General features: G+C 44.5%; 1 protein-coding gene across 4 annotated transcripts in view; it reads left to right on the top strand.

Annotated features, from left to right (window-relative positions):
• The window catches only part of STAT1 (signal transducer and activator of transcription 1), a 630,302-nt gene that overhangs the window by 456,698 nt on the left and 148,236 nt on the right, over positions 1 to 25,368 (top strand). For all 4 annotated transcript variants that reach the window (XM_073558164.1, XM_073558167.1, XM_073558166.1 and 1 more), the window contains exon 20: positions 13,949 to 14,088. In XM_073558164.1, coding sequence (XP_073414265.1) covers positions 13,949 to 14,088 — 140 coding nt within the window. The remainder of the gene's footprint in view (positions 1 to 13,948; positions 14,089 to 25,368) is intronic.

The raw sequence follows: 25,368 nt of genomic DNA on the forward strand, positions 1-25,368 counted from the left end.
TCATACCACACAACCCACTAACTTTTTGGGGTATTTACCTGCAGCTCTTGTCTTTCCTCCCTTTGCTGTGGGAATCCTTCTTCAGTTCCATCTTGCAGGCAAGCTCCTTCCAAAGCCTTAATTAGTTGCTCCTTGGTCAGTCCTTTGTAGCAGACTACTAATTCACGGGCCTTTGTTTGTATGCTCTCCACAGTCCAGTTCCTGTATCCTGAGGTTCCGGTTCCAGACATTGATGGGCAGTTGTCCGCCATTCTTTCTGTTCTGAACCCACTGCTTGCCACCAGTTTGTGACGGGGTTTGAGACAGAGCAGGAAGATACACCAGGCAGATAAACAATCTAATGAGATTTATTGGAACAGGGAACTGGGCAGCACAAATGAAGGTAATTCTACTGCGTCCACAATGAGTCCACACAAAGAAAGCCGAACTGGGTGCGCCACCCGGTAATCTGACACCAGGAAAATATAGAAATAATCCTTGGATGAGTTCAATGGATCCAGCAGATGAGGGATACAACACAGTCCCACGTGGCAGCTTCTAACAATACACACGGTCACCGTGATCTCATATCAGCATAAGATCCCAGCCCTTCGCAGTTCACCATCAACAACAGTCTTTAGATTCAGTCCTCAAATCTAGCAGGGTGGTAAGACATTACACTTCAATGTGGAAATGATCCCCAATCTCCATACATAAAGGATAGAATCTCCAGCGCTGGACTTCAGTTAAAAATTCATCATTTATTGGAAATTCTTAAAATCGGACAGAAAAAAGTATGAATAAGGACATACAGGCAGATGGGGTCTCTGTTTGGTTGGAGACCACCAGAGACCCCATCTGCCTGTATGTCCTTATTCATACTTTTTTCTGTCCGATTTTAAGAATTTCCAATAAATGATGAATTTTTAACTGAAGTCCAGCGCTGGAGATTCTATCCTTTATTTTGCTTCAGTCAACGCCCCTGATCAAGGTGACTCCGTGCGCAGGAGGATTATGGATCGTAACTGAGACTGGTGAGCTGACCTCCCCTTATTTTCCCTATCCTTCTACAACCAATCTCCATACATGGCACAGGACCTGAAGATCCTTGCCCGTCAAAGCACACAGCATCAAATAACTAAACATGTGGCTAAAGGTACTGTCACACTTAGCGATGTACCAGCGATCCCGACCAGCGATATGACGCGGTCAGGATCGCTGGTACATCGCTAAGTGGTCGCTAGTGAGCTGCCACATAGGCAGATCTCACTAGCGACATCGCTGGGGACGGGGATCGCTACTTACCTGTCACACCAGGCGATCCTGCGTCCTCCCGCCCGGCTCCACGCGTCGCTCGTCCTCACAGCAGGAAGCGCCACAGGAAGCTGACGACGAGAAACAGTCCTGAACTTTCTCGCACGATCAGCGATAACCAGCGGGGGAGCCGGTCGTAGGTAAGTATCAGACACAGAGATATTGCTAGCAATATCGCTATAACGTCACTAGTTATAGCGATATTGCTAGCGATATCTCTTAGTGTGACATGCCCTTTATTGTCCTACCACTCTTGGGATCAGCCCCCTTAAACATAGCTCCAAGGTATAAGAATGTTTCAGAAATCCTGTCTGCAGTCTGTCTACAAGTTTGTGTATTGGAGATGCCCCCTGCAGAGGGGAACAAAGACAAACATGCCCCTCACCAGATACAGGACAAGGAGTGCTAATGCAAGACTAATTACAGTATGGTCCTTGTGTACAGGCTGGGGTGACTCTCTGTTACATCCCCATCCTCCTGTAATGCTCCCAGCAGCTCAGCAGTCGGGACGGAGGGGGGGAGGAGGTGTACACTGCAGACAAGAGGGCTCCCTGCGCTGCTGATTCTTACTGCATGATCCCCACCATTTCCTGTCCTCTGTGATGAAGAAAAGAGTGAGTGTATATATATGTATGTACAGTGTGTATGGTGTGTGTGCAGACTGTGTACTGTAATGTGAGTATATATGTGCATATGCAGTGTGTATGGTGTGTGTGGAGGCTGTGTGCTGGATTGTGAGTATATACAGTATGTGTATATACAGTGTGCAGGCTGTGTGCTGTAATGTGAGTATATATGTGTATACTCAATGTGTATGGTGTGTGTGCAGGCTGTTTGCTGTAATGTGAGTATACAGCTCTGGCAAAAATTAAGAGACCACTGCAAAATTTTCATTTTGTCTGATCTTTCTCTTTATAGGTATAGTTGTGGCCAAAAGTATTGACTTCCCTGCAATTCTGTCAGATAATACTCAGTTTCTTCCTGAAAATGATTGCAAACACAAATTCTTTGGTATTATTATCTTCATTTAATTTGTCTTAAATGAAAAAACACAAAAGAGATTGAAGCAAAAAGCAAAACATTGATCATTTCACACAAAACTCCAAAAAATGGGCCAGACAAAAGTATTGGCACCCTCAGCCAAATACTTGGTTGCACAACCTTTAGCCAAAATAACTGCGACCAACCGCTTCCGGTAACCATCAATGAGTTTCTTACAATGCTCTGCTGGAATTTTAGACCATTCTTCTTTGGCAAACTACTCCAGGTCCCTAATATTTGAAGGGTGCCTTCTCCAAACTGCCATTTTTAGATCTCTCCACAGGTGTTCTATGGGATTCAGGTCTGGACTCATTGCTGGCCTCCTTAGAAGTCTCCAATGCTTTCTCTCAAACCATTTTCTAGTGCTTTTTGAAGTGTGTTTTGGGTCATTGTCCTGCTGGAAGACCCATGACCTCTGAGGGACACCCAGCTTTCTCACACTGGGCCCTACATTATGCTGCAAAATTTGTTGGTAGTCTTCAGACTTCATAAGCCATGCACACTGTGACGAACAGCACGAACCGCCGTTCGCCACTTACGGGCGACTAACGGGGGTCTCGCTGCCACCAAAACGCGACGGACAGCGGACCCTGTGTCACCACTATGTCACAATCCCACCACTGACACCGGTGTATCAGCGGACGGAGGGACCTGACACAATGCCGGCACACGGCTATCACAGGTGCAGTGGGGGCTTATCTTAGTTATCCCACCACTGGCACCATGTGACCAAAAATATCCAGCAAGCTAATCTCGCTCTACAATTTGCCGCAGTGGGAGTTTAATTTGGATGCCCCACCACTGCTATCAATCTTCCAAGTACTGCGGGGATTTATGTATATCCCACTTTCTCAGTTCCACTTTGGAACTCGCAGCTTTCTGGCGCCCCCCTTACCCTCCGGTCAGTCAGGGAACTGCACCTAGGATAATTAGTCGCCGGACGGACTGCCTGTTGTGAACCGGCAATTAGGCTTCTGCAGTAAGGGAATTATCAATGCTGTGGCCGCAGCCCCTTATTCAGCAATATAAGACCCTTCTGTACTGCCAGCAAGCCGCAATAGCCGTACACAACGCGCTGCCACCAGTCACGGTTATTTAATTCACAGTGTTAAATTAAGAGGGTCCGTGGCAAACCCCTTGAATTAGTAGCGATTATCTATCAAAGGCGTATAGTTCGATTCTTAGAGCATGGAGACAGGCTAAATATTAAATCATTTATTTTCCGAAAGAGGACAGTGATTACAGATAAAAGTTGCTATAAAATTGAGACATTAATTATGTACAGTACAGATATAAAATAAAGGGATTAAAAACAGAGGTACACTCACGGTTGTTCATGACTAGTTAGGCAAACCCATGCGGCTGAGAAAGAAGGCGGAGCCACACATCTCCACTCATCTGGAGTTCTTGTCAGCACGAGGATTGGAGCTCTTCTGAGCTGGTTTTGCCAAGGGAATGCCTTATAGGCTTTGCTTTGTGACATCACGGAGAGATGCATTCTGGGTTGATCCCACCTCTCTCATCCAAGTTATGTTTTGGCTACAAAACTTACATTAGCTATAACTTTATGGGTGAAGCTGGTATGGACTCATCAGTGGTATCATGTTTCCCAGCGTAATGAGCCCATCAAGAAAACATCAAACATCTATGCGATATGACCGTCCATTTGGGCGCAAATCATATCTCAGGTTCTCGACATGTTAGGACTTCGGAAGTGACACTGTAGCGGAGCTGGGACCGCTCGGATCACAGAGATATGGTTATTATATCTCTATGTTATAGGGCTTTCGCAGGGCAGGCTCTTAAAGGTTTACTTCTAACTCCTGATTTCAAACAAAGTTTTTTTTCCCGAACTTTTTTTCTCTTTCAGCTGAGGCTGAGAGAAGCCAAATGGTGTGACAGGAAGTGTCCTAGCTAATTAACATTCCTGCTCTGCCAGAGGAAGTGGCAGGGTTGATAAAACCTGGGGGGAAGGAATTCCTACTACTGACAGTTTACAATGTCCTAGGATGGAGGATTTCTAGCACAGTCCAACAGAAAACATATTTTGCAGACATTGTATATCACACACACGGTCAAGCAGTCCAGTGCCAGAGGCAGCAAAGCAACCCCAAAACATCAGGGAACCTCCGCCATGTTTGACTGTAGGGACCGTGTTCTTTTCTTTGAATGCCTCTTTTTTTCTCCTGTAAACTCTATGTTGATGCCTTTGCCCAAAAAGCTCTACTTTTGTCTCATCTGACCAGAGAACATTCTTCCAAAACGTATTAGGCTTTTTCAGGTAAGTTTTGGCAAACTCCAGCCTGGCTTTTTTATGTCTCGGGGTAAGAAGTGGGGTCTTCCTGGGTCTCCTACCAGACAGTCCCTTTTCATTCAGACGCCGATGGATAGTACTGGTGACACTGTTGTACCCTCGGACTGCAGGGCAGCTTGAACTTGTTTGGATGTTAGTAGAGGTTCTTTATCCAACATCCGCACAATCTTGCGTTGAAATCTCTTGTCAATTTTTATTTTCCGTCCACATCTAGGGAGGTTAGCCACAGTGCCATGGGCTTTAAACTTCTTGATGACACTGCGCATGGTAGACACAGGAACATTCAGGTCTTTGGAGATGGACTTGTAGCCTTGAGATTGCTCATGCTTCCTCACAATTTGATTTCTCAAGTCCTCAGACAGTTCTTTGGTCTTCTTTCTTTTCTCCATGCTCAATGTACACACAAGGACCCAGGACAGAGGTTGAGTCAACTTTAATCCATGTCAACTGGCTGCAAGTGTGATTTAGTTATTGCCAACACCTGTTAGGTGTCACAGGTAAATTACAGGTGCTGTTAATTACACAAATTAGAGAAGCATCACATGATTTTTCGAACAGTGCCAATACTTTTGTCCACCCTCTTATTTATATTTGGTGTGGAATTATATCCAATTTGGCTTTAGGACAATTCTTTTTGTGTTTTTTCATTTAAGACAAATTAAATGAAGATAATAATACCAAAGAATTTGTGTTTGCAATCATTTTCAGGAAGAAACTGAGTATTATCTGACAGAATTGCAGGGGTGTCAATACTTTTGGCCACAACTGTATATTTTTGAGTTAAATGTAAATTGCTATATTATTCTATAAACTACTGACAACATGTCTTCAAGTTTCCAAGCACTAAATTTTGTATTTATTTTCAGAAACTGAGAAACGGTCAAACAAACAAAAAAATGCAATGCTTGCAGACCTCAAATAATGCTTAGAAAACAAGTTCATAATCTTTTAGAAACAACAATACTAATGTTTTAACTCAGGAAGAGTTCAGAAATCAATATTTTGTGGAATAACCATGATTTTTAATCACAGCTTTCATGCGTCTTGGCATGCTTTCCACCATTCTTTCACACTGCTTTTGGGTGACCTTATGCCAGTCCTCGTACAAAAATGTAAGCAGTTCTTTGATGGCTTGTGACTATCCATCTTCCTCTTGATTGTCTGGAGATTGGGCTGGCCATGACAGGGATTAGATGTGATGGTCCTTCAACCACACATTGATTGACCTAGCTGTGTGGCATGGCGCATTGTCCTGCTGGAAACAACAGTCCTCAGAGTTTGGGAACATTGCCTGAGCAGAAGGAATCAACTGTTTTTCCAGGATAACCTTGTATGCTGCTTGATTCATATGTCCTTCGCAAAGATTAACCTGCCCAATTCCAGCCTTGCTGAAGCATCCCCAGATCATCACTGATCCTCTACCAAATTTCACAATGGGTGCAAGACACTGTGGCTTGTACGCATCTCCAGGTCTCCATCTAACCAATAAACGACCAGGTGTTGGGAAAAGCTGAAAATTAGACTCATCAGAGAAGATTACCTTACTCCAGTCCTCTATGGTCCAATCCTTATGGTCTTTGGCAAAATTCAGGCTGGCTCTCCTTTGCTTCTCATTGATGAAAGGCTTTTTTCTAGCTTTACATGACTTGACCCCCGCCTCTAGGAGGCTGTTAGGAACTGTTCTTGCCATGAACTTCACCTCAGCTGCCATTCCTTTTGTAGGTAACTTGATGTCATCCTGCGGTTGCTGAGTGAAATTCGAATAAGATGACTGTCATCCCGGTTAGAGGAGAGTCATTTTCGCCCTCTGACGGTCTGTAGCTTTGTTGTCCCCAATGTCTGCTGCTTGACCTTGTTGTAATGGACTGCCGTCTTAGAAATTTTAAAGATAGAGGCAATATGACGCTCACTGTATCCTTCTGCTAATAAAGCTGGAATTGAGCCCTTCTTTTCCTCACTCAAGGCTTTTCTTTTCAACTCCTTTGGCATGGTTAAAAGTTATTTTTTCATTCCTATTACTTTTGGGATATTATTAGCACTTGTTTTGCCATCCAGCTTGTCCTATTGCCAGAGTATTGTGAACACAACTAGTGTTGAGCATTCCGATACCGCAAATATCGGGTATTGGCCGATATTCACAGTATCGGAATTCCGATACTGAGTTCCGATACTTTTTGCATAACGAATACCGGAATCGGAAGTTCCCATAATGCTATGAGCCAGTTTGATTTGATTTAGCCAATGAGGAATCCTCAGAAGTGTGGGCACATCCTGTTAGGCATGTAGGCATGTTAACTAATGGCATGGCTGTGATTGGCTGCTGAAATGATGTCATGATGCACTATAAAAGCCGCCGCTGCCATTTAGGGTTCACTCTGCTGTGAATTCAGTTAGGGACAGGCTGCTGTTCAAGACTCTGAGAGACAGTTAGAGATAGCGATTTGCTATATAATATTGTGCTTTACCCAGGCTACATTATCAATCACTGTAGCTTTCTTTTGCCTTGCAGCGCTGTTCACAGCTGTCTGCAAGGTCTGTGTGAGTGCAGCTCACGCTGTAGTGTGTCCTGCAGCCACCTCTGGTTGTAGGCCGCTCAGCGTGCGTCACTGCCTCATACATATTTTTGTTTTATTGCTGCTCATTTTTCATTAATTCTCCTATTAGTGTGCATCCATCCGTATCCATCTACATTGGTTGTAAACACTATAGGAGTAGACAGCGGAGCCTTTCTGCAGCCTTTCAGTGCTAGTGCCCAGTTCTCTGCACTGTTCACGGCTGTCTGCGAGGTCTCTGTGTGTGAGTGTAGCTCACGTTGTAGTGTGTTCTGCAGCCACCTCTGGTTGTAGTCCGCTCAGCGTGCGTCACTGCCTCATACATAGTCCTTTTTTTGTTTTATTGCAGCTCATTTTTCCTGATTTTTTTCTCCTATTAGTGTGCTTCCATCCGTATCCATCTACATTGGTTGGTTGCAAACAATATATAGGAGTAGATAGAGGAGCCTTTTTTCTGGCTTGTGCCCTGCAGCCGCAGCCAGATTAGTTTTAGCCTATTTTTTGGAGCCTCATCTATTGCATTGGCTTCTACTCTGTGGGTGTTTTGCCTTCCCCAGGATCAACAATGCAGAACAGCTGCACTAAAAATAGGCTGAACTAAATGGACATAAGGTCTTCCTTCAGCCTTCAAAACTATGTTACTATATTGTAGGTTACCTTCCTGCATTGTAATAGCTCCAAAAAGTTTGTGATACTATTGCTTTCACATCTTTGGTCACATGCATCCTGTTTGTTTTTTTGAAAAAAAAACACGTAAATAAAGTTCACCAAACACTCCATTTGACAGTTGTGTACGCCACATTAGCTCATATTAAAGTGTAGTCCGCACACTTTATAAAATTAGTGTTTCTTATACCTGTTAGCAGCTGTTCAGGAATAAGCACACTAAGCCCCCCCATTGTACTTTTCTGCCTATCTTTATCAGTCTACCAAGATGAAGAAGGCAGGGAGTAAGGCACGTGGTCGTGGACGTGGTGTTTCAGCAGGGAGAGGACGTGGGGATTCTGTGCCTGCTGCGGGCACCAGTGACTCAGCATCCCCCAGTTTTACCAGGCAACAGTCCTTTTTGCGCAGCTTTGTAGGACCTCGCCGTACCCCACTGCTGCGGGACGAACAAATTGAAGCCGTTGTCGGATGGATGGCAGCTAACGCATCGACTTCAATTACTTCCACATCCTCTCAGGGCCAGAGCACTGAAGAGCAACCATCTGTCTCTTCACCTCCTGCCAAATTGCCCGGGCAGTCAGAGAGCCCTGGACAGGAGCCATCTCTACTTCTGTTCTCTGAATCTCTTGGCTTGGAAACAGGGGGCCAGCCAAGCAGCATTCTAGAATGTGAAGAGGAGGGAGTATGCAGTGATGCGCAACTGCTTTGTCCCTCTGAATCTGAAGAGGCGGGTGGGCCAGTGCCTATGGTCAGCACACCTCAGGACGCATCAGATGATGAGACTCAGGTGCCACTTTCTGGGGCGTACTGTGCTGGCGAGACTACCCAGGAGAAGCAGGTGTTTGAAGAGGGGAGTGTAGATGATGAGGTCCTTGACCCATCATGGTGTGAGGAAGAGGAAGGTGGTGGGAGCAGCTCAGAGGAAGAGATTCCCCGAACGGCCAAAACAGGAGGGAGAGAGAGGGGGCAGACTTGGTTGCCTGTAGCCTCCACTTCGGCACCCGTTAGGAGCACTCCTCTTCCAAAACCCAAAACGGGCGCTCCCAGGACTTGCAGTGCGTGGTCCTTTTTTGACACAGTTGCAGATGACATTTGCTTTGTCAAATGCAAGCTGTGTAATCAGAAAGTCAAAAGAGGGAAAAGTGTCAGCAACCTCAATACCACAAATATGTGGAAACATGTGCGGACCAAGCACGTGGTGGAGTTACAAAGACACACTGAAGACGTAGGCCAACCTACAGCACCACCTACCACCTCTTCAGCTCGTGTTGTAGCCTCTTCCTCCAGCTCACACACAGCTGGTTCGGCTTCCTCACAGGATCGCCATGGAAGAACCTCTGGCACTGTTGTCCAGAGACCCAGTGACATTCCACCCACAGCACCACGTTCCCTGTCATCCTCACACTCCCAGGCCACTCTACAGCCATCGGTAGCACGGGCATGGGAGAAAACGCGGCCATACTCGGCAAACCATCCCCGAGCACAGGCTCTGAATGCTGGCATTGCAAAACTACTGGCCCTTGAAATGCTCTCATTCAGGCTGGTGGAGACTGACACCTTCCATAACTTCATGGCATTGGCAGTCCCACAATACACCGTGCCCAGCCGCTTTTATTTCAGCAGGCAAGCCGTCCCTGCCCTGCAAAAGCATGTGGAGGGAAAAATTAAACATGCGCTACTAAACGCCGTCAGTAGCAAGGTCCACCTGACCACTGATGCATGGCCCAGTAACCATGGACAGGGACGATACCTTTCCCTCACTGCCCATTGAGTCAATGTTGTGGAGCCGGGTACAGATCTTGAGAGTGGCGCTGTACGTGTTCTGCCAACTCCAAGGATTGCAGGAATCCAGTCTGTACACATTGACTCCTCCTCATACTCCAGTTCCTCTGAATCAGCGCTGCAGGAGCCTGTTACGACCGATATGAGCACAGCTGTGGCCAAACGTCAACAGGCCGTACTGAAATTAATTTCTTTGGGGAATCGAAGCTACGCAGCGCAGGAGCTCTGGAATGCCATCAAGCAGGAGAGCGACGTGTGGTTTGTGCCAGCGAATCTCCAGCCAGGCTTGGTAGTGTGTGACAATGGCCGAAATCTGGTGGCAGCTCTGGGCCTAGGCAACCTCACTCACATCCCATGTCTGGCACATGTGTTCAACTTGGTTGTGCAGAGCTTTCTGAGGGACTATCCGGATCTTGATGCACTGCTGCACAAGGTCCGCATAGAGTGCGCTCACTTGCGGCGTTCCAGCATGGCAAGATCGCGCATTGCAGCTCTGCAGCGCCGATTCCGCCTTCCGGAACATCGCATCATATGTGACCTACCCACCAGGTGGAATTCAACGTTACATATGTTGGAGCGGTTGTGTGAGCAGCAGTAATGGAGTACCAGCTGCATCAGGCGCAAACAAGTCGCACTGTGCGCCGGTCACACTTCAGCACCACTGAGTGGGCCTCTATGAAGGACATCTGCCACGTTTTGCATGCCTTCGATGATTCCACGCGGATGGTGAGTGCAGATGATGCACTAGTCAGCATGACTGTCCCCCTTTTCTGCTTGCTTCAAAAAACACTGCAAGCACTAAGGGAGGAGGTTTTGGAAGAGGTGGAGGATGAGGAGTCACAAATGCCATCTGCTTCTGGACAGTCTGCACAACGTGGTTCCTCACAAAGGCCTAGGCAGGGGACACTTTGTGAGGAGGATGAGGAGGAGTCAATGGAGGAGGAAGACATCTCTCCAGAGGAGGGAGGTACACAATGCTCTAGTAGTCAGTATGTAGAGCGAGGGTGGGGTGATGTAGAGCAGGCAGTGATGTAGAGCAGGCAGGGGACAGCGTTTCTTGGGCAATTGGGAGTCTGCAGCACATGGTTGATTTCATGCTGCAGTGCCTGAGATACGACCGCCGCATCGCCCACATTCTCAACACGGCTGATTATTGGGTGTACACCCTCCTAGATCCTCGCTACCGGGGCAACTTACAAAGCCTCATAACACCGTTGAACCAGGAGCGTAAAATGCGGGAGTACCAAGACACACTGGTGCATTCCATCATGTTCTCCATTCCACCCGAGAGCAGTGCTGCTAGTGCTTTACAAAGCAGCTCTGTGCGTTGAGGCAGTGGAGGAAGCTCTGCACAAAGAGGGAGCAGAGGCAGCGCCTCAGCACAAGGCAAGACCAGTGTGGCCCAAATGTGGCAAAGTTTTGTGTGCCCGCCACAAATGTCTACACCATCACAGATGGCTCCAGTCAGCAGGAGGCAACGTTTCCGTCAGATGGTGACAGACTACATGTCTTTCCCCGTCAGTGTACTCCCAGACGGCTCTTCCCCCTTCAAGTTTTGGGTCTCTAAGCTGGATACATGGCCAGAGCTTAGCCAGTATGCATTGGAGGTGCTGGCTTGCCCTGCTGCTAGTGTATTATCGGAACGCGTCTTTAGTGCCGCAGGTGGTGTACAAACAGACCGTCGCACACGACTATCCTCCGATAACGTTGACCGGCTTACTTTTCTGAAAATGAACAAGGCCTGGATCTGAAGTGCCTTTGGCTTAGGTGCCTTCTTCTCGGTATCCGAGTTCCAGCAACGTCTGCTGGTCCTTGGTAGTGCCTTATACTCCTGTTACAGCCAGAGCTGCAGTCACCGTTCTGCTCTTACCTAATGTATTGTACTCCAGAATATGTACAGGACTGTGCCTCTGTAATGAGCAACGCAGCAGTGATGCCTTTAACGGCTGTAATGTGACTGTACAATAAGCAATGCGGCCGTGTTGCCACGACGACTAAGCAACTGTCGCTGATTGGTTGCGGCCTAACTGCCGTGACCAATCAGCGAGGTTGGATTTCCACGACAGACAGACAAAATTAGACAATTATATAGTAGATAGTTGGTACGGAAAGTATTCAGACCCCTTTAAATTTTTCACTTTGTTTCATTGCAGCCATTTGGTAAATTCAAAAAAGTTCATTTTTTATCATTAATGTACACTCTGCGCCCCATCTTGACTGAAAAAACAAATGTAGAAATTTTTTCTAATTTATTAAAAAAGAAAAACTGAAACATTACATAGTCATAAGTATTCAGACCCTTTGCTCAGTATTGAGTAGAAGCACCCTTTTGAGCTAGGACAGCCATGAGTTTTCTTGGGAATGATGCAACAAGTTTTTCACACCTGGATTTGGGGTTCCTCTGCCATTCTTCCTTGCAGTTCCTCTCCAGTTCCATCAGGTTGGATGGTGAACAGTAGTGGACAGCCATTTTCAGGTCTCTCCAGAGATGCTCAATTGGGTTTAGGTCAGGGCTTTGGCTTGGCCAGTCACAGAGTTGTTCTGAAGCCACTCTTTTGTTATTTTAGCTGTGTGCTTGAGGTCATTGTCTTGTAGGAAAGTTAACCTTTGGACAAGTCTGAGGTCCAGAGCACTCTGGAAGAGGTTTTCATCTGGGATATCTCTGTACTTGGCCGCATTCATGTTTCCTTCAATTGCAACCAGTCATCCTGTCACTGCAACTGAAAATCACCCCAATAGCGTGATGCTGCCACCACTATGTTTCACTGTTGGGATTGTATTGAGCAAGTGATGAGCAGTGCCTGGTTTTCTCCATACATACTGCTTAGAATTATCACCAAAAAGTTCTATCTTCGACTTATCAGGCCAAAGAATCTTATTTCTCATAGTCTGGGAGTCCTTATGTATTTTTTAGTGAACTCTATGCGGGCTTTCATATGTCTTGCACTGAAGAGAGGCTTCCGTCGGGTCACTCTGCCATAAATGCCCAACTGGTGGAGGGCTGCAGTGATATTTGACTTTGTGGAACTTTTTCCCATCTCCCTACTGCATCTCTGGAGCTCAGCCACAGTGATCTTGGGATATTCTTTACCTCTCTAAACAAAGCTCTTCTCCCACGATTGCTCAGTTTGGCTGGCAGCCAGGTCTAGAAAGATTTCTGGTGGTCCCAAACTTCTTCCATTTAAGGATTATTGAGGTCAGTGTGCTCTTAAGAACCTTGAGTACTGTAGAAATTCTTTTGTAACCATAGCCAGATCTGTGCATTGCCGCAATTCTGTCTGAGCGCCTTGGCCAGTTCCTTTGACCTCATGATTCTCATTTGGTCTGACATGCACTGTGAGCTGTGAGATCTTATATAGACAGGTGTGTGCCTTTTACAAACCAAGTCCTATCAGTTTAATTTAACACAGCTGGACTCCAGTAAAGGAGTAGAACCATCTCAAGGAGGATCACAAGGAAACGGACACCATGTGACTTAAATATGAGTATCTGAGCAAAGGGTCTGAATACTTATGACCATGTGATATTTCAGTTTTTCTTTTTTAGTAAATTTACAAAAATTTCTACATTTCAGGTATTTTTTTTTCAGTCAAGATGGGGTGCAGAGTGTACATTAATGACAAAAAAATGAACTTTTTTGAATTTACTAAATGGCTGCAATGAAACAAAGAGTGAAATTTAAAGGGTTCTGAATACTTTCTGTACCTACTGTATATAAGTTTCACTTTTTGTATTGAAGAACTGAGATAATTTAACTTTTTCATGATATTCTATAGGACACCATATATTATGTATAATATCATATGTAATATATTAGATATGGTACATAGATGATAGATAATATGTGTGTAATGCATGGGGAGCAATATATATTTTATTACACCCATATATGACACACATACATAGTACATTACAGATATGAGACTCACTCAGCACACACACCTTTTTCTTCACTACAGGGAGTTTGACAGCAGGTTCTCCAGCCAGAGCAGTGCAGGCAGCTGTCCCCTTGTCTCTTCCTCACCCCCTCTCCCTGGCTCGCCCCACCTCTCCCTTCCTGGGTCCAACCCTTGCTCCCTGCTGCTACTCTGCTATGGTGTTTCAGTTGCAGTGATGACATTAAATTCATCACCTCAGTAGCCATTCACTGAGCTCAGCTGTTGTATTTTAAAGCATTTGGGGTCCTGACAGTGGAAAACCCCTTTAATACCGAATTTCTGTAAATGTAATACTCCTTCATGTATGTAATCTGTCTGTTCTAAATGAATATGTAATAGCAGGAACTATTTTATATTAATAGATGTATTGTGGGCTTCATTAGTAAGGAAAGAGAACGTGCATTGCTGAAAGAGAAGCGTCCAGGAACTTTTTTATTGAGATTCAGTGAAAGCAGCAAAGAAGGAGCCATCACCTTTACCTGGGTCGAAATATCCCAAAATGGTAAGCAAAATTATTTGTGTAAATGTATAAATCTATTCTATACTTTGTGGGATAGATTAGGAATGTTAAACTGCTTGTGTTTCCAAATTTTACTAACGGAGGTAGATCAAAAGAAGCAATTTTGCTGTGAGCCGTAAGCAAATGAGATTTGAGAGGATCACAATGTGTCATAAAAAATAACCTCATTAAAATAAAATATATACATTATTAAAATGTGGTTTTAGGTATTTACTATTTAAATCAGGGGAGTCCACCTTATGTCCCTGGATGGCTGTTGATGCGGCCCAAGACAGATTTCCAGTCTCTAGGACTTCGGTGAGTCTATACTGTATACCACAGTCTCAGTGTACTTTATGTGATGTAATATACAGCAATGTCAGTTTATTCTCTGTGATATATACAGCAGAATTTCAATTTATCCTATGTAATGCATACAGTCAGAGTCATATATATAAAGAAAACAACAGGGATCACCACCTTCGTTGTGTATCATCTGGATGCTGGAGAGATGAACTAACTGCCGTGGGTACCAAGAATTTTGCTGGTGTGTTCAGCAGTAGTAGACAAAATTTGAGAAATTCAGCACGTCCAAACAGAAATAGATTAAAGTAAAAGGTCTTTATTGAAAATCCATAAAACCACTAACTAGTTCAGATAAAACATTAAAATCTTCCGACGCATTTCTAGCAACCGCCCTTAGTCATAGAATACAGCACAATGAACATGTGAACGTATTTAAACATCAATGGACCAATTACTGCAAGTATTGGAAACAACCAAGCCTGCATAGTGCACATGTATAGGGTCTGCACAGTACTGGTGGGAACCTGCACAGTACACAATGTAGTGTGGCTAGTAATCGCATAGTCGATGGGAGGTATGTGTCACAGAGATGGCTTGTCTCTGTGATGTAGTCAGGAGTATTTTTCTCTAGTGCATGAAAGCACTAATAGGTTTGTTTGTTGCACCTGGGTCCAGGTTGCGGGTAGCTATGAGAGATGGGCGGGTCTGGCTACCCACATACCTCACATCTGGGTGTGGTTACAGCCTATTTAATGGAGGTTGTTGTTTGTCACATAGTCTGTGACTGGAGGCATGGAGGCTTCCAGTGTGTGTTTTGCTAATGCACTGACCTGAATGGGCGGACCCGCTGTGCTATATGAACTGTTTGTTTTTTGTTTGTTTCCATTTTGTGCCTCAGAAGGCCGTCTTTTGTTTGCTTAAACTTAAGTAGGTTTATGGAGCAAATAAATCTGATGGACATTTTTATGAAAACCGCTTCTTGAGCTTACCTCAACCCTCAGTTGAGTGAGGAAAACCTTACAACACCTATAGGGTCTACAGAGCACTGGTGAGAACCTGTACTTTGTACATATACATGGTCTGCAGAGCACTGTTGAGAAACTGTATAGTGCACATATATAGGGTCTGCAGAGCACTGGTGGGAATCTGCACATTACAGACATATAAGTTCTGCAGAGCACTGGTGGGAACCTGCACTGTGTACACATACATGGTCTGCAGAGCACTGAGAGAACCTGCATAGTGCACATATATAGGGTCTGCAGAGCACTGGTGAAAAATGCACAGTACGCACATATAGGGTCTGCAGAGCCTTGGTGAGAAATGCACAGTATGCACATATAGGGTCTGCAGGGCACTGGTGAGAACCTGCTCTGTGTACACATACATGGTCTGCAGAGCACTGAGAGAACCTGCATAGTGCACATATATAGGGTCTGCAGAGCACTGGTGAGAAATGCACAGTACGCACATATAGGGTCTGCAGGGCACTGGTGAGAACCTGCTCTGTGTACACATACATGGTCTGCAGAGCACTGAGAGAACCTGCATAGTGCACATATACAGTGCCTACAAGTAGTATTCAACCCCCTGCAGATTTAGCAGGTTTGATAAGATGCAAATAAGTTAGAGCCTTCAAACTTCACACAACAGCAGGATTTATTAACAGATGCATAAATCTTACAAACCAAAAAATTATGTTGCTCAGTTAAATTTTAATAAATTTTAAACATAAAAGTGTGGGTCAATTATTATTCAACCCCTAGGTTTAATATTTTGTGGAATAACCCTTGTTTGCAATTAAAGCTAATAATCGTCTTTTATAAGACCTGATCAGGCCGGCACAGGTCTCTGGAGTTATCTTGGCCCACTCCTCCATGCAGATCTTCTCCAAGTTATCTAGGTTCTTTGGGTGTCTCATGTGGACTTTAATCTTGAGCTCCTTCCACAAGTTTTCAATTGGGTTAAGGCCAGGAGACTGACTAGGCCACTCCAACACCTTGATTTTTTGCCTCTTGAACCAGGCCTTGGTTTTCTTGGCTGTGTGCTTTGGGTCGTTGTCTTGTTGGAAGATGAAATGACGACCCATCTTAAGATCCTTGATGGAGGAGCGGAGGTTCTTGGCCAAAATCTCCAGGTAGGCCGTGCTATCCATCTTCCCATGGATGCGGACCAGATGGCCAGGCCCCTTGGCTGAGAAACAGCCCCACAGCATGATGCTGCCACCACCATGCTTGACTGTAGGGATGGTATTCTTGGGGTCGTATGCAGTGCCATCCAGTCTCCAAACGTCAGGTGTGTGGTTGGCACCAAAGATCTCGATCTTGGTCTCATCAGACCAGAGAACCTTGAACCAGTCTGTCTCAGAGTCCTCCAAGTGATCATGAGCAAACTGTAGACGAGCCTTGACATGACGCTTTGAAAGTAAAGGTACCTTACGGGCTCGTCTGGAACGGAGACCATTGCGGTGGAGTACGTTACTTATGGTATTGACTGAAACCAATGTCCCCACTGCCATGAGATCTTCCCGGAGCTCCTTCCTTGTTGTCCTTGGGTTAGCCTTGACTCTTCGGACAAGCCTGGCCTCGGCACGGGAGGAAACTTTCAAAGGCGGTCCAGGCCGTGGAAGGCTAACAGTAGTTCCATAAGCCTTCCACTTCCGGATGATGCTCCCAACAGTGGAGACAGGTAGGCCCAACTCCTTGGAAAGGGTTTTGTACCCCTTGCCAGCCTTGTGACCCTCCACGATCTTGTCTCTGATGGCCTTGGAATGCTCCTTTGTCTTTCCCATGTTGACCATGTATGAGTGCTGTTCACAAGTTTGGGGAGGGTCTTAAATAGTCAGAAAAGGCTGGAAAAAGAGATAATTAATCCAAACATGTGAAGCTCATTGTTCTTTGTGCCTGAAATACTTCTTAATACTTTAGGGGAACCAAACAGAATTCTGGTGGTTTGAGGGGTTGAATAATAAATGACCCTCTGAATAAACTTTTCACAATTTAAAAAAAAATTAAACAAAGAAATAACATTCTTTTTTGCTGCAGTGCATTTCACACTTCCAGGCTGATCTACAGTCCAAATGTCACAATGCCAAGTTAATTCCGAATGTGTAAACCTGCTAAATCTGCAGGGGGTTGAATACTACTTGTAGGCACTGTATAGGGTCTGCAGAGCACTGGTGAGAAATGCACAGTACGCACATATAGGGTCTGCAGAAAACTGGTGAGGACATGCACTGTGTATAAATATATGGTCTGCAGAGCACTGATGAGAAACTACACAGTACATACATACATATAGGGTCTGCAGAGCACTAGTGAGAATCAGAGGCGCAGTTAGAGGTTAGGCTCAGGTGGGGAGAAGCTTCTGAGTGGACCTCGATTCAGGCAATCATTTTACAACTACAAGGCGCACCCTAATCATGGATATGGAGGAAGCTCAGCAGATGACAATGCTGTTACTAAAAATACATTACTACACGAAGACTCGTTATTACATCATTGGTCACTCTTTATATAGGTTATTAATAGTCATGCTTTGTAACAATATAATTGGCTCAGCTTATCTCTAAAAATGTGCTGTATTAGCATACATACTTCTACTTGGCTAAAATTAACACTTTGGACACACAGCTTTTGGTCTAGGCGTCACTCTACTCTTAGTTTTGTTTCTCCAAGTCTTTAGACAAAGACCCCCATTTTACATACAGTCTTATGTTAAAGTTTGGGCACCCCTATTAATGTTAACCTTTTTTGCACCTGTCAAATTTTGTTTAAATGCAGATTGCACATTTTCTGTTAGTACAATAAACCTCATTTGAATCCAGAAATATAACTGAGTCCATCAGTTATTAGATATATGAAACTGAAATAGCTGTTGCAAAAAACAAAATTGTTATAAAGAAAAAAGGTTAACATTAATAGGGGTGCCCAAACTTTAACATATGACTGTAGTCTCCATCTTGCAAGGAAAGAGATGCATGTACAAAGAAACCTAAATGGAGTTGCAATAGATAAATATAAATTCTGCTCTCACACCCTCTACACAGTATGAAGTCCCTAGCACTCCCATCTATACAGTATAATTTCCCTACAGCTTCCCTTTGCACAGTGTGATGTCCCCATAGCTTCCCTATACACAGTATAATGCCCATACAGATTTCTATACATAGTGTAATAGGCCCACAGTATGATGTCCCCACAGCTCCATTTTACACTGTATGATGACTCCACAACTTCCCTATATACAATATGACATCACCACATCTCTCCTATACATAATATGATGTTCCCATAGCTCACCTCACAGTATAATGTACAGACAGCTCTCTATGCACAGTATAATGGGCCCACAGCTCCCCTCTATACAGTATGATGTTCCCACAGCTAACCTTTACACAGTATGATTTGCCCACAGTTCCACTCTATACAGTATGATGGGCTACAGCTCACCTCTATAATGTATGATGTCCCCACAACTCCCACTACACATTATGGTGACCCCTTAGTTTTCCTAGCAAGTAAGGAACTCGTCACTAAAATTTCAGTGAATGAAATAAATTCTTTTTAATGGCTATCCAAATAGGGTTTTTTTTTTACATTTTGGTCCGATTGTAGGACCTTCAGCAGATCTATACAATTTATTTTTGAAAAAAATAACAGTAGTGAGTGATAACTAAATATATATATAGATAGATAGATAGATAGATAGACAGCTATATATATATATGTGATGAGCGAATACTTTCGGCACTATTCGTTACTTGCACGAATACCATGCTATTCGGCATATTCTTTACTCGGCAAGTAATTTGGTATTCGCCTCGGTATATTCAAGTGACCCGCTCAGCATGTTTGCGGCTTTACTTGCAGCCATTGAACATGCTGGGCTGACTTGCCAATCACAGTAATGCCACCACCTTCTTTGGTGTGGCATTTCTGTGATTGGCTGGCCTTCAAGTGTCATAAGGGATATTTAATGGCTGCTGACACCATCTTGCATACATTAGAGCCAGAAACAGCATTTGGAGAGTGTAGTGTGAGCATAGGGAAAGTGATAGGAGTGTATAGGGACACTTTTACATTCCAAAAAGCTCTTTTAAAATCTGAAGACTGTAACATAGTAACATAGTTATTAAGGTTGAAGGAAGACTTTAAGTCCATCTAGTTCAACCCATATCCTATCCTAACTTGCCCTAACATGTTGATCCAGAGGAAGGCAAAAAAAAACCCCATGTGGCAAACAGTAAGCTTCACATCGGGGAAAAAAATTCCATCCCAACTCCACATACGGCAATCAGGCTAGCTCCCTGGATCAACGCAATATTAAGGAAACTAGTGTATATACCCTGTAATATTATACTTTTCAAGAAAGGCATCCAGTCCCTTCTTAAATTTTAGTAGGGAATCACTCATTACAACATCATATGGCAGAGAGTTCCATAGTCTCACTGCTCTTACAGTAAAGAATCCGTGTCTGTGAGTATGCTTAAACCTTCTTTCCTCCAGATGTAGAGGATGCCCCCTTGTCCTCATCACAGATCTAAGAGTAAAAAGATCATTAGAAAGGTCTTTGTACTGTCCCCGCATATATTTATACATTGTAATGAGATCACCCCTAAGCCTTCGATTCTCCAAACTAAATAACCCCAAGTGTAATAACCTGTCTTGGTATTGCAGACCCCCTAGTTCCCTAATAACCTTGGTCGCTCTTCTCTGCACCCGCTCCAGTTCAGCTATGTCTTTCTTATACACCGGAGATCAGAACTGTACACAGTATTCTAAGTGTGGTCACACTAGTGACTTATATAGAGGTAAAATTATGTTCTCCTCATGAGCATCTATGCCTCTTTTAATGCATCCCATTATTTTATTTGCCTTTGCAGCAGCTGCCTGACCCTGGCCACTAAATGTGAGTTTGTCATCCACCCATACACCCAGGTCTTTTTCATTGACAGTTTTGCCCAGTGTTTTACAATTAAGCACATAATTATACATCTTGTTCGTTCTACCCAAGTGCATGACCTTACATTTATCCCCATTAAAGCTCATTTGCCATTTATCAGCCCAAGCTTCTAGTTTACATAAATCCTCCTGTAATATAAAATTGTCCTCCTCTGTATTGATTACCCTGCAGAGTTTAGTGTCATCTGCAAATATTGAAATTCTACTCTCTATGCCCCCTACAAGGTCATTAATAAATATGTTAAAAAGAAGCGGGCCCAAAACTGACCCCTGTGGTACCCCACTGCTAACCGTGACCCAGTCCGAGTGTGCTCCATTAATAACCACCCTTTGTTTCCTATCCCTGAGCCAGCTCTTAACCCACCTACACATATTTTCCCCTATCCCCATTGTTCTCATTTTATGTATCAACCTTTTGTGTGGCACCGTATCAAAAGCTTTTGAAAAGTCCATGTACACCAAGTCCACTGCATTCCCTTGGTCCAGTCCGGAATTTACCTCTTCGTAAAAGCTTATCAGATTACTCTGACAGGAACGGTCCCTTGTAAACCCATGTTGATATTGGGTCATGAGGTTATTCTTCTCCAGATACTCAAGTATAGTATCTCTTAGAAAATACTCCAGGATTTTACCCACAGTTGAGGTTAAACTTACTGGGCTATAATTTCCGAGTTCAGTTTTTGTCCCCTTTTTGAATATTGGCACCACATTTGCTATACGCCAGTCCTGTAGTACAGACCTTGTTATTATGGAATCTTTAAAGATTAAAAATAATGGTCTATCTATGACTGTGCTTAATTCCTGCAGTACTCAGGGGTGTATCCCATCCGGGCCCGGGGATTTGTCAATTTTAGTGATTTTTAGACGCCACCGTACTTCCTGCTGGGTTAAGCAGGTGACATATAATGGAGAATTTTTATCCCTGATCATGTTATCCGTCATGGGATTTTCTTGTGTAAATACTGTTGAAAAAAAGTCATTTAGCATATTGACTTTTTCCTCAGCCTCATCCACCATTTCACCCAGACTATTTTTAAGGGGACCAACACTATCATTTTTTAGTTTCTTACTATTTATGTAGTTAAAGAATATTTTGGGATTATTTTTACTTTCTCTGGCAATGAGTCACTCTGTCTCAATCTTTGCTGTCTTGATTTGCTTTTTGAAGAATTTATTTAATTTTCTGTATTTATTTAATGCCTCACTACTACCTACTTGCTTTAATTCTCTAAATGCTTTATTTTTGTCACTTATTGCGCCCCTTACAGCTCTATTTAGCCATAGTGGATTCTTCCTATTTCTAGCATGTTTATTCCCATACAGTATATATTGTGAACAGGTCCTATACAGCAGTGGTCCCCAACCTTTTTTGCACCAGGGACCGGTTTCAAGCAAGACCATTCTTCCATGGCCCGGCAGGGCGGGGATGGAGGTGTGGCAGGGGCGGGGCTTTGGTCATAAGGGGGCGGGGCTATGGACACGGTTGTAGTGTAGCAGTGCATACTTATAATTAAATAACATTTATAATGTGACTCAACTCACCATAGGTTTTGAATGAGTGCTCCATCACCCTCTTCTCCCCATCATTGCCTTCACCCCATCACTCCCCTCTCCCCATCATTGCCTTCACCCCATCACTCCCCTCTCCCCATCATTGCCTTCACCCCATCACTCCCTTCTCCCCATCATTTCCTTCACCCCATCACTCCCTTCACCCCATCACTCCCTTCACTCCCTTCTCCCCATCATTTCCTTCACCCCATCACTCCCTTCACCCCATCACTCCCTTCTCCCCATCATTGCCTTCACCCCATCACTCCCCTCTCCCCATCATTGCCTTCACCCCATCACTCCCTTCTCCCCATCATTGCCTTCAGCCCATCACTCCCCTCTCCCCATCATTGCCTTCACCCCATCACTCCCCTCTCCCCATCATTACCTTCACCCCATCACTCCCTTGTCCCCATCATTGCCTTCACCCCATCACTCCCCTCTCCCCATCATTGCCTTCAGCCCATCACTCCCCTCTCCCCATCATTGCTTTCAGCCCATCACTCCCCTCTCCCCATCATTGCCTTCACCCCATCACTGCTGTCTCTCCATCACTTCCCTCACGGTCTTCTCCTCATGTCCCCATCTCCTCCAGGGCCAGGCTACACAAACACAGACCAACACACACATACACACACACACACACACACATTATACGTACACACACACAGACACCACCTCTCTCCTCTCACCTGCCCGCCGCCCGCGCTTCCTTGCTCTGACACAGCAGCGGCCGCGCTCTCCTCTCTGTGTCAGTCAGAGACAGGAAGCGCGGGCGGCGGGCAGGAAGCTGGACGGGTCCTTGCAGCTCCGCTCCTGCTATTCCCTCTTGCAGGCAGCAGAGCTGCTTGGATCGCTCCCTGCCGCCGCTACACACGCCGTCCCAGCCCCCGCTACGCCACTGACCGCCCCTGGCTCCCCTTGTGTCCGCGGACCGGCAAGGGCACTGCAGCGGCCCGGTGCTGGGCCGCGGACCGGCGGTTGGGGACCCCTGCTATACAGGATGCTAATAAACGTCTCCCATTTTCTTTGTGTATTTTTATGTCTCAGGATATCGTCCCAGTTAATTGCACCAAGATCATCTCTCATCCGTTGGAAATTTGCTTTCCTGAAGTTTAGTGTCCTTGTAACCCCTCTACTACACATCTTATTAAAGGATACGTGAAAACTTATTAATTTGTGATCACTATTACCCAAGTGACCCCCAACCCTTATATTTGATATGCGGTCTGGCCTGTTGGTTAATATTAGGTCTAGCAGCGCCCCCCCTCTTGTTGGGTCCTGAACCAGTTGTGAAAGGTAATTGTCTCTCATAGTTGTCAAAAACCTATTAACTTTGCTGGAACTGCAGGTTTCTGTTCCCCAATGTATTTCAGGGTAGTTGAAGTCGCCCATAATAATGACTTCTCCTTGAGTCGCTGCTTCATCTATTTGCTTTATGAGGATATTCTCTGTTGCTTCCATTATTTTTGGATACTTATAACAAACCCCTATCAGTAATTTATTATTTTTTCCCCCCTCCCCTTATCTCTACCCACAGGGACGCTACATTTTCATTAGATTCATATATATTATCACGCAGGATGGGTTTTAAGGATGATTTTGCATATAAACACACGCCTCCCCCTCGCTTATTTGTACGGTCATTTCTGAACAGACTATAGCGCTGTAAATGAACAGCCCAGTCATGGCTCTCATCCAGCTATGTCTCAGATATCCCCCCCATGTCATAATTATGTTCCAACAACATTAACTCCAATTCCTCCATTTTGTTGGCGAGGCTTCTGGCATTAGTATACATGCACTTTATGTATCTCTCTGTACCTCTATTCTTTCTTAAATTATTAACTGTTCTAACCCCACCCCTCATGCCACCCCCACCCCCAATTTCATTATGTGCGCCCAGGTCTCTATCTGCACTGTCTTCCCCTCCTATAAAAGGAATACCCTCCCCCCCATTACTAGTTTAAACACTCCTCCAACCTTCTAGCCATTTTCTCCCCCAATGAGAGAAACACAGGACGTGTTTGAGACTCTTAAATGAGGCTCCACGGACTTTATTTGCATATTCATATTTCCCAGGGAGCATTGCACCTAGGATTTCACTGATTGAGCACCTTTGCCGACTGCCGCAGTGTTTTCTTTGACTGGTCTCCCTGAGGTCAGTGATTGTTTTGTGATGTTGGGCTACTAGGCATTGCTCTCACCTAGCCAAAATCCTACTCCACACTGATGAGGGGCAACACCCCGAAACAGCTGTCTGTGGATGGGTACCTGGCCTTGGTATTTCCCTTGTCATATCTGTAAACTCGTAAAGAGCTGGATATTGACTTAAAGGGCCACTTAATATGGTGGTAATGGTGGTTTCCGAAAGGAGCCACTCCTTGTCTGGGTCCTTCCCTGGAGGAAGATCTGGCTAGTCCCGTGTTTGAGACTCTTAAATGAGGCTCCACTGACTTTATTTGCATATTCATATTTCCCAGGGAGCATTGCACCTAGGATTTCACTGATTGAGCGCCTTTGACGGCTGCCGCAGTGTTTTCTTTGACTGGTCTCCCTGAGGTCAGTGATTGTTTCGTGATCATCATTGCAAATACATGTTGAAGATGTCTACCATTTTCCACTGTGTTGAATAGTTTAGTATTAGGAAAGGACTGTGGTATTAGAGGGAAATAGAGAGATTGTCATCCACTACCATAATATACAAATCAGCTCTTGTTAGAGGCAAATAATATTAGGTAGTACCAGCATATAAAAAAGAAAAACATTTTTTTGGAGTTGCATAATATTCCTGTAAAGCAGCCTATAAAAAACATATTTTACCAAATTATAGGTAAATAATATTCCTCAGTGCCAGCATATATACATTTTAAAAGCTAATTTCTAAATAATATTCCTTGTTTATTGCTTAGATAGCTAATATTTGTCTAGCAGTTGCTACGGAAATATCACTATTTACCAGTACCGTATATACTCGCGTATAAGCCGAGATTTTCAGCCCATTTTTTGGGGCTGAAAGTCCCCCCTCTCAGCTTATACGCGAGTCATATTCGCCAGGGGGTCGGCGAGGGAGGGGGAGTAGGGATGTCAGATCATACTGACCCCCCCTAGCGCGTCTCTGCAGCCCCCCGCTTCTCTCACGGTCTCCCTTCCTTCCTTCAACGGTCACGTGGTACCGCTCATTAAAGTCATGAATATATTGATTTCTAACTGTATTTCTAACTGTATTTCAAAATGAGACATTTAGCAAAAAATTGATCAATATTTTGAGCCACCCCGCCATGCCAAGGCATTTTCATATGGGGCAGTCCTACTCTACATTTTTTTTATTCGCTGTGCCATTACGGTCTCCTAAATGTATTAAAAGCAAGACCATATTAAATGCAAACTGTACCTGAAGTGTTCCTGAATCACTCCCATGGAGCCAGAAAAGGCAAGTGCAGATAAAGGTTGACCAGGTCCG

The sequence above is a fragment of the Dendrobates tinctorius genome, unplaced genomic scaffold (genome assembly GCF_039654945.1).
Source record: "Dendrobates tinctorius isolate UK_male_01 unplaced genomic scaffold, ASM3965494v1 ptg000254l, whole genome shotgun sequence".
NCBI lineage: Eukaryota > Metazoa > Chordata > Amphibia > Anura > Dendrobatidae > Dendrobates > Dendrobates tinctorius.